Below are 13607 nucleotides of genomic sequence, written 5' to 3'. Positions count from 1 at the left end.
AGCATCTGCCAGGAAACAGACCTGTCATGGCAGCTATGGAACCACTCACACTGTTTGCCTTTTGCTTTGCTGTCCCCTCCACCCTAGATTTCTGGGGTAACTTTTAAGACTCACCATCTTTTATCTAAAGAGTTTCATGTGACAGTATTTTTAGGTAGGTGTTTTGGAGTTGTGATTTAAAGGCAGGGGCTCTCGTCAGAATGTGTAAGTTCCCATCCTTGTGCCTTTTCTCATTTGCTAAATAATAGCCACTCATTTCACAGAGTTATTCTGAAGATTAAATGGTTCGTTTTGATCCATATACAGCATGTTGCTGACACATGATATAAATGACTAGTTTTGACCCCATGATACGTTTTTACATGCTCCAACCTCTTAACCAGTGTGTTCTATTCTCCATGCACCAGAGAGTGATCTTTTGAATATATACAGGGAAGAAAAATGTATCAGAGATTAAGGGTGCTGGCTGTTCTTTCCAGAGTCTGAAATGACATCTTCTGGCCGCCTTTGGCATACACAGATAATCATGCAGGCAAAACACCCATATACATAATAAAAGTCTAAAGTATACAAGAAATTATGTTGGGCATGGTTATACACACCTTTCATCCCAGCACTCAGACACAGAGGCACGTGGATTCTGAGTTTGAGGCCACAAGTCTACATGGTAAGACCTTGCCTAATAATAAATACATACATACAGACAGACAGACACAAAGGGCAGGCAAGGTAGTAGCACACACACAGAAAGAGTGGACATGGGAGCACATACTTATAATCCCAGCACTCTGGAGGCTAAAGCAGGAGGATTAAGTTTGAGGTTAGTGTGGCTTATAGAGTAAGATCCTATTAGTAAAATACGCACAAGTCTCATCTCGTGCTTAAAATGAAGAGTGTATATCAGAGTTAATAAGAGGCCACCAAATAAACCAGATTGCAGATCTGTGCTAAATACAAAGAACATAACAAAGCCCAAGATAGAATCCGTTTATTGGGGGCGGGAGTCCTTAGGATTTCTCATAGGTTCTTTTTCCTCACCTTCTGATTCTTTTCTTGACATCAGTGTGTCACTACTGTGGGTACTGGATATTTGCTCTTTTGACATTTTGAGCCATTTTTAATCATTGACATTGAAATTAAGTGAACTAAAGATTAGCTGTTACATAAACACAACTCTAAATACAGGTCCCTTATTGAAAATACTTGCGGCTGTGTTTTCAGATTTTCCCCCCCATATTTGGAACATTTTAGACCCTAGCAGGTAAGCATTTTAAGAAAAGTTAAACACTTAAGGTTTTAGGTTAGAGATCTCCAACTTGTATTAGTTACATTAACATGATAAACTCGAATTTATGAAATACTCTAAACTCACATATCTGTAGGTAGCAATGCAGATACAGATACCAACCAACTCACCAAATATCATTTTTCCTATCTTTCCTTTTCTTCTGTATAACTGGATGAATAGTTTCTATGTAGCCAGGGGTTGAGACATAGACCACTGACTTGCTAAAATAAGCAAAATATATAAACTTTCAAACTAAAGGATGGTACAAAATGTCATGTGACATGGAAACAACTATGGAAGTGGATAATTATAAATCCAAGGCTAACAACTCCTCTTACAGAGCTGTGAACAATTCAAATTATGGGTGGAGAGCTCTCAGGCTCTTAGCACGAAGAAGCCCTCACTTCTTCCAGCCAACCAACCAGCAATTTAAGAGTCTGCCAGAGTACCTGGAGAACATGGTAATAAAGCTAGCCAAGGAACTACCAGTAAGTGACATACTTCATTTTTCCCATTTCCTTTAGTAGACATTATCTGCTTTAAAACTGCTATCAGTATTTGAGCAGAACTCAAATTTTAGTGTATCACACAACAGTAGTAGTGGGGGCGGGGGAGGACACACACAACTTGAGGCAGAGGTTGTTGTTGAACATTCACTTAGGGAGAAAATGTGAACCAAGAGTGGTATAATTTTCTGTGCAACACCCAATTTATCAACATGTTGGAAAAAGCTACTGCCTGCAGTAAATTGGATCAGTTTTTGCTCTTACCAAATGTATTTTACTATATTTTGTCAAGAGCAGGGTCTAGGAGTAGCAGTAGGGTACCTGGCAGTGTTTTCTTATAGTACGGTAACCATAGACATGGTTAATCTCTATTGCCCCTTAGACAATACTGACTAAAGCCTAGGTGTTTACCAACCTGCTTGTTCATGCTTCTCTGTCTTCCTTCTGCCCAAAATGACAGGACCTACAGGTTGAGAGGGTCTGAGGTCCATTAATTACCTATCTAAACTATTTCCTGTTATCTTCAGAAACTAGTGTTTTTTTAAACACCATTGTTTCTCATTTACTATAGCCTCCTTCTGAAGAAATAAAAACAGGTGAAGATGAAGATGAGGAAGATAATGATGCTTTACTGAAGGAAAATGAAAGTAAGAATTGAATTTTTGAATTGAAATTGAATTTTTTGGCTATTTCACAAAACTGAAAAAGATTAGGGTTCTTTGTTGAGAGGTACATTGTATAATTTGGTCTACTTCTCAACTTCTACCATTTTATCTCAGTTTACAGTGAGATTAAAGCCATTAGTCACTTAAAATACATTTTATATAGGGAAATTTGGAAATAATTTTAAAGATAAAAAAGATGGGTGTTTTAAGGCAGAGCCTTGAACTCTGCTAATTTAATTGGGGCTAGAAGGAACATCTCTATGGGAAAATCTTCCTAATTAATATAGCTTTGAGCTGGGCGTTGGTGGTGCACGCCTTTAATCCCAGTACTCGGAAGGCAGAGGCAGGCGGATCTCTGTGAGTTCCAGGCCAGCCTGGTCTTCAGAGCGAGTGCCAGGATAGGCTCCAAAGCTACACAGAGAAAAACCCTGTCTCGAAAAACCAAAAAATAAAAAATAATTGCCTGAATTGTGATTTTTTTTTTTCCTAAGAAGGTATGTAACCTATGTAGAATTAAGTTTTAAAGTAAAGCTTAATGTGACTAGTAACCCAGTTTTTTGTTGTTGTTCTTTAAGCTTTGCAGGTCTTTCAGATAATTTATATCCTCTTGTCTTCTAGGCCCTGATGTTCGGCGAGATAAACCTGTAACAGGGGAACAGATAGAGTTATTTGCCAACAAACTTGGTGAGCAATGGAAGATTTTGGCTCCGTACTTAGAAATTAAAGACTCTGAAATTAGGCAGATTGAGTGTGACAGTGAAGACGTGAAGATGAGGGCCAAGCAGCTCCTTGTTGCCTGGCAAGATCAAGAAGGAGCTCATGCAACAACAGATAACCTGATCAGCGCACTAAACAAGTCTGGATTAAGTGACCTTGCTGAAAGCCTAACTAATGACTCCGAGACAAATAGTTAGCTTGCTTTCTTTTCTTTCTTTTTTATTAAACTGTGATAAGATTTTGTTACCAAGCGGCATTTGATAAGAGGTCCAGTGGTTTTGGTAAACAATAAACAGTTTTATAACAGCTGTTGCACAGTTGGTTAGTGCTTCAAGAACTACAAAACAGGCACTGTCTAAACCTTAGTTTGGAGTATAGGAAGGTGAGGTGGGAAAATGGCCCAAGTAAAATGACTATCACAGACCACATTTTGTAAGTATGTTTATAATGAAGTTAAATAAGCATTCTTTATGATTATGTTACATTCCTATCCCAAATTAGTTTCTGAAACCTTAGGGCTGTTCTCAAGTATAAAGCAGAGGATCGGCAAACAATAGTCAGTTGAAGTGTTTTGTTGGCACTCTGCCATGCTCACACTACAGTACCAAGAGTACAAACTGACAACCCATGGCCAATACAGAAAATGTTTGCCAGCCTCTAACTTTAAATGAACTACTCCGTTAGCTTTACAAAAATCACTTGACCCCTCAAGTCCTTAAACACCCAGGGAATCTTGTTAGTTGAAATGAAATGTATGTGAAAATGCCCCGTAGCTAGCAGAGCATGTGCAGTACTGGCTAAGGTGCTAAGATTAGGTAACTGGTAAGGGCACTCTTGCTTGGACTCACTCCACTAGCTAGAGAAGCAATGATCAAGCACAGCTCTAGCTTCCAAGGTCCTCTGTGTACATTAAGCAAATCAAGGCCCATTCCGGAATTAGAAGGGAGGGGATTGTTTTAGCCTTATATTCAAGGCTAAAGACACTAGTAGAAATTCAATTTCTGCTTTGGGATGCCTATTTAGAGCAAATAAACTATAACCAAGCTTTTTATAATGACACAGTTTTTTACATATTTATTCTAAACCTTCTTCACTTGGTTGACAAGGAAAACTTAGGTGATAAATTCATTTCTTCTACAACTGTTGTAGCAAATAAGACCTCTGCATCCCAGGGGTCATGACACAAGCCATTCCAGTCCGCGGTGTTATTAATCCTCATTCCATGTTTCATTCCCCCACTGTGTGGAGTCTCGATTGCTAATAGCATTTAAATGAGCAAACTATTTACAGGAGTATCCCTGACATGCTGACTTATCCCCCAGTGTTACATATTTTTTTAATCTATAGGAATCTTAGGTAGCAACATACTTTACAGAGCATTAAAACATATGGTCTAAGATGTCATGATATTCCCCAACTTTATTAATCAATACCCAACTCAAAATCATATCAATTGGGTAATATCCAATCCTTCATCCTTTCCTTAGCAATCAATCAAGGTAACTGACTAATCAGAATAGATTAGAACAATCTTACTCAAATACTCTTGATAATATATACCTTAATTTTAAAAACCACAAATACTAAATTTAGAGATGGACATACAGACATTGGGAAAGAAAACAGAAATAATGAGTAAGGGAATAAAACTGATCACAGAATTCACTGTTACAACTTTGTATTTCTTTTGAAATAACATTACTCAAGCTAAGAAGAAACACTGTGTTTTAAATGGATGCTTAACAGTTTAAGATTATCAGCAATCTGCAGAAATTGCATAGTATTGGATTAATCGGACTCGTCAGCCAACCTCTAAAACTAAAGACAGGAGGTCAAAATTTGTTAATCCCTCTTTTTCCTTCTTTTTTTATTATTAAATATCTTCATTTTCTAAAAATAAACAACCAGGGCTTGTTGACATATGATTACTACAAAACCAATGCAAAGTATAGTATATCAGAGACACAATAATAAGTGGATAATCAAATGTATTCTTATTGATCACAATTTATTGTAAAGTCATGAAAGGCCAGCAACAGTCAGTCTGGACAAATACTTGATTGTACCCAGTTGATGGGATGTGGACAGCAGCACTGAGTTACACGATGAGAGCAACACTTCCTTTTCCATCTTCCTAGAAAAATATTCGTTAGATAAGGTAAAGGACGGGCAGCTACTGAATGGTGATGTTAACCATGCAAGACCAACAAGTAGGTGTGCAATAAACATCATTGCTAAATCTTGAGCTGGAAGGGCAAGGGGAATAAATGGACTTCAGCTAGGAATTTGTAAGAATTAATGCAAGAAATAAGCTTTTAAAGAATGTCTTCCATCTACCTTTATACAGGGTAGCACCCAAACGTAATTTTCTTTAGGCTGATGCACAAGTGGCCTGGTTCTGTTCTCCTTTGTTCCCCTTAGAGCTCAAGATTATAAAAATGATCAACAATAACAACAAAAAAACATTTATTTCACACCTCTGCATAAATAGCTAAATTGAAGATTACTGTTCACTTTCTTCTTCCATTATTTCAACTCTTCGAGGCCCATAAAGTAAAACATAAGCAATGTGCCAGTCTCCACCACCAGACAGCCGCAAGATATCTTCTGGTGTTACAATGCTGACCTTATCATCATCAAACTTGATCCATTCATCTAAATTAAGAGGATAGGAAACAATTATTTTCAGAGTTCTAGTACAAAAGAAACTAACTTGATGTGCAGCAGTACTCTACCCGACTACCAACAGCTCTCCAAGTGTAGCCTAGGAACTACACAGGTTCAAGATGATGTCACGAGTTCCAATGACATCCCAGCTATTTAAACACTACTTCTAATGCATGCTGTCTTTCTACCCTCATTGCCTCCACTCTGCAGTGCACTCTGCAGTTCTCCAAAAGCTATATAATATGTGCCAATGCAACTCTGAGCACAAACAGACTAAGAAAGGGACTAGGGTTGTAGCTTGTAGCAGAGCACTTGCTCAGCATATGCAAGGTATCTTTGTTGTTTGATGCCAATATCAAAACAAGAATCTAGCCATATCAATCTGGACAAGAGGAAAACAAAATGTAAATGTAAATCCAAATACTTGTGATATTTTTGCTTGGGCAATAGTTTTTAAGCTAACATTCTCAGCTACATCTTCTGGTGTTATAAATTTGAAAATAAAAGATATGTAAAGCCTGGGGTAGGGGGGCTTGAGAACACAGAGAAGGAAGGGATTTACTCTGAAGAACATGACACGCAGACTAGAGCCTGAGTTTTGATCCCCAGGCAAGAGCTGTGCATAGCAGCTCCTCTCTATAGCCCTAGTGCTGAGTCTAGCTGAATCTAGCTCTAGCTCAATGAGAAACTGTCCAGATAGTGGTAAAGAAGACACCCAACATAGACCTCTGGCCTATACACAAATACCCAACAAACCGGCACACAAACTATAGGCAATTATTTTTCATTTTAATTTTTAAAAGGCATGAAGAAATTCATAGACAAAAGCACCCACAATGCTATGAAGTTTGCAATAATAAAGTAGTAGTTAACTATAACAATACTCTTTACCTTGTTTCCTTTTCACCCATGATACATAATGACCTGAAGAACTAGATCTTCCCTGGTGAGTTAGCACTGCTTGTAAGTCATAGTATCCACAATTATTGGAGCCAATATCTTAAAGAGAAGGGAAATGAATTTAAAACAGGCAACAAACATACAAGTGCTCTCTCAGAGTAACAATCATCAAGTTAGGATTGGAGAAATACTGTTCTACTAGACTCCATAAATATTGCTGTGCAGAGCTACAATTAAGTTTATTACCCATAACTATATATCCAAATGCACCACTTAAGTTACATTAAGGAAAATTACTTTTCAAGAAGCCTGAATTTAGGCCAGGTAATGGAGGCTCATGCCACGCTAATACTTGGGAAGCTAAGACAAGTGAATAGCTAACTTTGAGGACCACCCTTAGCTACATGGTGAATTCCAAGTGATTCTGGACTACAGAGAGAGGCTTTCTCAAAAACAAAATCTTAAGTTTTTAAAAGAAAAAACATGGTATCTGAATAAACAGATAAATGGCAGAACATGCCACCTGATTTAAATGTGTATACAGTAAAAATGAGACATCCACTTACCATCAGCAAATGAAAAGGGTTCATACTTAACCTCTTTTGGGGGACTACTCTTCTTGTCATTCTAAGAGGAAAAAAGATTTAATTTTCAATTGTGATATTGGAAATGAATACATTCTTACTAGTATTTAACTATATAAATATTTATACAGTCTACAAATCACTGAAATGACAGTGTGCCTTGCAAAATACTTTAATGATAAACTACACTTACCATAAAAACCGCAAAGCCAAAGGCTCTACTCTTTAATAATACACAATATTATCACAGTACATAATCTCCCTGAATATTTTGCTAATGTTAAGCCACTAACTAAAATTTTAACATATCAAAGGATTTAATGTTGTGTCCGTGAACCTGCAGGAGCTACCTCAAAAACAAAACAAGTTTCTGAGTCAAGTTTCTGCAATCAAAGCCATGCCCTTCCGTTTTAGCTGAAATGAACAAAGGTCAACACTAGAAGTAGTATGATCAACTACATGGACGAGAGATTTTAGTGGGAACTCACTGCCTCAACTCATCTTACTAATAAGAAAAAATTAAATAGGCCTCAAATAAAAATAACAGAAAACAGGAAACTCAACAAAACAGGGCCAGACTTTGAAATGACAATAAAACTGAGAACCTTCAAGAAGAGACAAATTACAATTATCAGTAAAGAAATGGGCTAGGTTTGCCCTATAGACATGAAAGAGCTAATAAAAACACCATGATCAATTATACAGACAAATGTGACCTGCTAAATGAAATTAGTCAATTCTGTGAGAACAAAACCAAATATAACATGAAGTACATCACTTGAGTAATCCTGGACTTGACCCTGAAGTTTGAAGGAACTGAGTCAAAACTTTGAAAAATTGAAGAAGTATCCAGACATTGGTTATTTCCATAATTACATCAACTACAAAAATATTCCATACAGTATGAACAATAACAAAAAACAACAAAAAAGTACTTCAGGATGTAAAATAAACATACAAAGTTTCAACAAAGCAAGCAATACCATTTGCAGAAGCATTAAAAAGAACAAAGCGGGAGATCACAAAATCCAGGAAATTCATTAGTAACTTTGTGGCAAATGCCTGTAATCCCAGCACTTTGGAGGTCTAGAAGCAGGAAGATTAGGAGTTAAAGGCTAGCCTCAACTATCTAGCAAATCTGTGACCAGCCTGAGCCCCATGGCAAAACAAAAACAAAAACAAACACTGTATTATGGCCAAAGAACAGATAATCAAACCAATGGAATAAAATTGAAGACTCCAGAAACACATTCTTATCTATTGTCAACCCATTATCTACAAAGAGGGCAGGATCATTCAATTGGCAAATACTTTTACTTTTTTTTTCTTCTTAAGATGCTAGTGGGTCATATCAAAAAGAATGAATCTTATCACATAGAAGTTAAACTAGAATGAATCAAATATCAAAATAGAAAAACTATAACACTTTTCAACTTTTTCTCTGCATTAAGAAGATGAAAAGATAAACTACAGACTTAGAGAAAAGTTAAGAATTACAAGAGAATAACATAGTTCAACAGAACACATACATACAACAACCAAAGCATAAAAAGTAGTCAACATCATTAAAACTTGGGAAATGCAGAAGAAAACACAAGACAAACCTATCCATCAGCTCAAATGAAGACTAGTGACAACATCAAATACTGATCAGAAAGAGGGCCAGTCATGCTTTGCTGTCAGGAATATAAAGAAAGAAGCTTTTGGTACTTTCTTGAAAAACTGAGCATGCAACCTCCATGCAACACAGCAATTATACTTTTGGACATTCATTCTAGGAAAATGAAACTCTGGCTGACACTAATATCTGCAAATGAACATTTTTACCAGGTTTACTCATAATAGACAAAAACTGAAAACAATATTAAATATCCTTTAATAGAGGAATAGTTAAACTACAGAATACCCACACAAGGAAATACTATTCAGTGGTAAAAACATACCTACTAACATACACAACCTGAATGACTTCTAATTAATTATAAATGATGAATCAATTCAAACAGTTGATGTTTTACAAATGGGAGCCTACAAATTTCATTTATGTTCATTTTCATTAATTTCAAAGGCTCAGAAACACAGAGGATGAGACTAAAATGGTAATTCTACTCATCCAATTCTATTATAAAGAGAATTAAAATACCTCATGGAAAATCATTACCCATGGAAAATGAAGACATCATGTTAAATGCATATATGCTGTAGACTCCAGGGCTAAGATGATCAAGGGCCTACACAGCAGAGACTTCCTTCTTGCACTACATTAGTTCATCTACAGGTAGAAGGAGCCTGGCATCAAAATATGCAAGATGTATGCACCTCCTAACTGAAACGCAGGCTGATCATTTTCATTACAGTAACTGCTACTGCTAGGAACTAAATGAGGATTGAAATGGCTGCAGTAAAAATACAGCAAAAAGAAACCTACTGCATTTGGTTGCTGATTCACTTTTTTATCTTCTAGATCCTTGAATTTTGACCGAAAAGAGACCATTTTCTCTTGAAGTTCTGGTGTGCAGAGTTCATACACATCCAACATAAGAGGAAATTTAACATCCTATAAAAAGAAAACAGGTACAAGAGGACAATTATTAAACTACATAACACATTCAAAGTAATACATTCATAATTCAAATAAAAGTTGAAAATGAAATCTGTGGCATCACAGTGGAGGACTGCAGCTGAAAAAAACTCTTGAGACTTATTCTCAAGGCTGACCTGCACTAACAGGCTTCGTGTTTACAAAATGAACACACGACACTGGGAGGCATAGTGGTTTAGGGTTGTGGGGAAATGGAGGGAAAGGAATGAGGAGTGGATATGATCAAACAAATTATATGTATATCCAAAATTCTCAAACACTTAAAAATAATGATCTGATTCTAATCAAGCCTATACACATGACCACAGAAGCCACAGTTGTATAGCAGAGTAATGATTCAGAAATAGTAGGTGAGATGCTGTGAAAGTAATGGATCTCAATGTGCTGTTTCAACTGCCAGTGCTTTGCTGTGAAACAATTTTATATAGAAACATTTAAAGAGCATATTAAAATAGTTACAGCAAATACTACTTGTAACACAAAAAATAAAGATTGGTCAGTCGGTAGAGCATTAAGACTCTTAATCTCAGGGTCAGGGGTTCGTGCCCCACATTGGGGGCCAATTTGTTACGAATAATAACAATAAAAACCCAGAGACTGATATTGGGGTTCAAGCTTCAAGCTGAGGATCAGAGAAGCAAAGCAGCCAAGCCAGTAGGTCTTACCTCTACCCAGGTGAAATGGTCACACTGTCTCCACGATTCCTCAGAGGCAATAACTCTGAGTTCCTCTCCCTCCTGCTTTATATTCCTTTCTCTGCCCAGCCATATCACTCCTGCACAATGTGGGACTCAAACCCACAACCCTGAGATTAAGAGTCTCACGCTCTACCAACTGATCAATATCTGGGCCTTTTATTTTTTTGTGTTACATAATTGGTACCCTACATTAAGGTATGAATTCACAAAAAAAAAAAAACAGCTTTGAGGCCACCAGCCCAGGCCCACAACCTGCCCCACCCTTCCCAGGTTTCGGGCTTTTCCTAGAGCCCCTCTGCTAGGGCTGCTACTCTCAGCTCACAGCCTCATGCTAGTTCTTGGATCAGATGTGCTAAACAACACAGTTCACTGACATTGTCGACAGATTTGGTAAGTCTATTAGGAATTCTTAAAAGGATGAAATTAGTTTTAAAAAGATAGTTTTTGTAAAAGGCAAAAAAGATTTATACGATATGAAGGGTAACCATAGTTTTTCCCACATTAAACATGAGAAACACAATTACAATAGATAGAATTAAGTCTCTGTATGGTTACATAATGGAGGATTTAAAACTGAAAAAATTAAATGAAGGGATAATCAACTTAACTGGGATTTTGATAACCTTTCTTGTTGGTTTGATAATTCTTGGTTTATCTGTAAAAAAGCTGGTTCATATGAGTATCAAGAAGCAGGCCTTAGAAACTTATTAAAGCAGACAAAGGAATTTAATGGAGAATCAAATTCAACATTGCATTTTGAGGTTAAAGGGAAAACTAAGGTCTTAAAAGAACCAACCTTAATATAGCCAGTAACCTTACAGGAAGTACTAAATGATAGAGGTTCTATAAGAGCTACTTGGAAGCCTGTGACAATGTTAGATTTAGGGAAATTCAAGGAAGTGCAGTCTCAGATGGCATGTATTCACCATTGGTGAAGCAGATGGTAAACAAGTGGTCAGTTTGTAATAGCGTTATCCCTATCTACTCAATAGACTTGACTAAAGATGTTTTGGAGCCTGGACTACAATGGGCTTCCAGGTTCAGAGAAGAGGCTAAGACTATGGAACAAAATGCTAAAGCAAGAAGTATGGGTATCTCCCTAAATCAAATCTTGGGGGAAGTATATCATGCTACTTTAGAAAGGCAATGTCTACATGATGATTACTCTTGGGTTTATGCCATGCAGCAGCTTTGAATGCTTGGGACAGAATTGGAGAAGTAGGAAAGAAAACTGAGTCATTTACAAAAGATATACAGGGCCCAAATGAAGCCTTCATAGATATCTTACAAAGACTGACCTCAGTATCAGACACAGAAGCTAGAAAAATAATAATCGAACCTATGGCTTTTGAAAATGCTAGTTCTCAATGCAAAAGGATAATTAGGCCTTTGACATGACAGCACCTTTGGAGGTTTGGATCCGAGATACATTAATAGTGAAGCTGATGAGCATGATAAATACAGAGCAGAGATGATTTCAGGAGCTTTAAAGAAAAAAAAAATTTGTTGTTTTTTCTTTGTTTTTTTTGTTTTTCAAGACAGGGTTTCTCTGTAGCTTTAGAGGCTGTCCTAGAACTCGCTCTATAGACCAGGTGGTCTCAAACTCACAGAGATCCTCCTGCCTTTGCCTCCCGAGTGCTGAGCCACCACCGCCCAGCTTAAACTGAAATGTCAAATGTTTTAAATTGTCAAACAAGGTCACTTTCAAAGAGATTGTAAACAGAAACAATACTTTTTATGAACATAATCCAAACAGAAAATCTTCCCTGCTGGATTAAACAGAAGGTGTGGCAAAGGCAGGCACTGGACAAAACAATGTAGGTGAACAAGAGATTATCAAGGCAATCTTTTGCCATTGGGAAACTCTCTGAGTGGTCTCTGGCAGATCCCTTTACCAGGCCCAACTCAATCCTTTCTTGTCACCATGGAAACTCCTTCCCAGAACAATTAAAGAGCCTAATAGCTACTGTAAGAAATCATACTGTGCTAGATGATAGAGCTAAAAACAGAGAACAAATTAAGTCAGGAAAAAATCACAAAGCGAGTATATTGGCAAACTTCTATAAATAAGCAGAGACCAAAATTAAAAGTATGAATAAATTATGTTATCATTGAAGGTCTAGTAGACAGAGGTGTGGACATAACATTTATATCACAAGACTTGGCAACCAAATTGACCATTTTAGGAACTGGAAATTTATTTCAGGTAAAACAGAGAGTGGATGGCTCAAATGTATAAGGCCAGAAGAATAGAGAGGAATATTAAAGCCATATGTTGCTAACATTGCAATGAATTTGTGGGGGGATGATTTGTTACAGCAATAGAAAACGCAGATAAACATTCCCCAAATCTCAGAAACAAACCATAAGTTAACATAAGGTTCAGGAAAACTTATAAGAAGGCATTATAAAGAAGAATCAGGTTGTACAAGAACAGGACACAACAACTGCTAATCTTCCAAGACACCAACAGCCCTACTGTTAAAAGGACTGATAGACAAACCTGTAGAGGTTGCACAATGGCCTTAACAACAGAGAAACTGCAGGTTTTAGAAGAACCAGTGCAGGAACAACTAAATGCTCAGCATACTGAGGAATCAACTAGCCCGTGGCATTCTCTTGTATTTGTTACTAAAAAGAAATCTGGAAAATGGAGAATGGTAACAGATTTAAGAGCTGATAATAAGGTGACACAGCCAATGGGTTCTTTACAGTCTGGAATTCCTTTGCTTTCTCTATTGCCTAAAGGATGACTTCTCATAGCTACTGATTTAAAAGATTTCTTTAGTATACCATCATGAGAAAAGACAGAACTTTGCACTCACAGTGCCTACTTATAATAATCTTAGCCTTCAATGGAAGGTTCTCCCATAGGGAATGTGCCCAACCCTGTGCCAGTATTTCATATGGCAGCCACTGGAAATAATACATAATCAATTTCCTCAATTTATACTATACCATTACATGGATGACATAATTC

The 13607-nt window shown here is 37.0% G+C and overlaps 2 protein-coding genes across 4 annotated transcripts in view; one reads left to right on the top strand and one right to left on the bottom strand.

Annotated features, from left to right (window-relative positions):
• The window catches only part of Thoc1 (THO complex 1), a 44932-nt gene extending 41448 nt beyond the window's left edge, over positions 1 to 3484 (top strand). Inside the window, exons 19-21 of the mRNA XM_027403639.2 lie at positions 1629 to 1776; positions 2366 to 2441; positions 3078 to 3484. Of these exons, the coding sequence (XP_027259440.1) occupies positions 1629 to 1776; positions 2366 to 2441; positions 3078 to 3373 (520 nt within the window). The 3' untranslated portion in view covers positions 3374 to 3484. The remainder of the gene's footprint in view (positions 1 to 1628; positions 1777 to 2365; positions 2442 to 3077) is intronic.
• A 1663-nt stretch (positions 3485 to 5147) lies between these two features.
• LOC100770363 (ubiquitin carboxyl-terminal hydrolase 14) overlaps positions 5148 to 13607 on the bottom strand; it is a 44872-nt gene continuing 36412 nt past the window's right edge. For 2 of the 3 annotated variants that reach the window (XM_027403640.2, XM_027403642.2), the window contains exons 13-16: positions 9756 to 9884; positions 7310 to 7370; positions 6735 to 6842; positions 5164 to 5831 (exon numbers count right to left, since the gene is read on the bottom strand). In XM_027403640.2, coding sequence (XP_027259441.1) covers positions 5680 to 5831; positions 6735 to 6842; positions 7310 to 7370; positions 9756 to 9884 — 450 coding nt within the window. In that variant the 3' untranslated portion in view covers positions 5164 to 5679. Of the gene's footprint in view, positions 5832 to 6734; positions 6843 to 7309; positions 7371 to 9755; positions 9885 to 13607 lie in introns of all 3 variants that reach the window. The other variant, XM_027403641.2, reaches the window with a different exon arrangement.

Source organism: Cricetulus griseus, chromosome 2 (genome assembly GCF_003668045.3).
Source record: "Cricetulus griseus strain 17A/GY chromosome 2, alternate assembly CriGri-PICRH-1.0, whole genome shotgun sequence".
NCBI classification, from domain to species: Eukaryota; Metazoa; Chordata; class Mammalia; order Rodentia; family Cricetidae; genus Cricetulus; species Cricetulus griseus.
The sequence above is the reverse complement of the archived record's forward strand: the minus strand, read 5'-3'. Positions and strand labels throughout refer to the sequence as shown.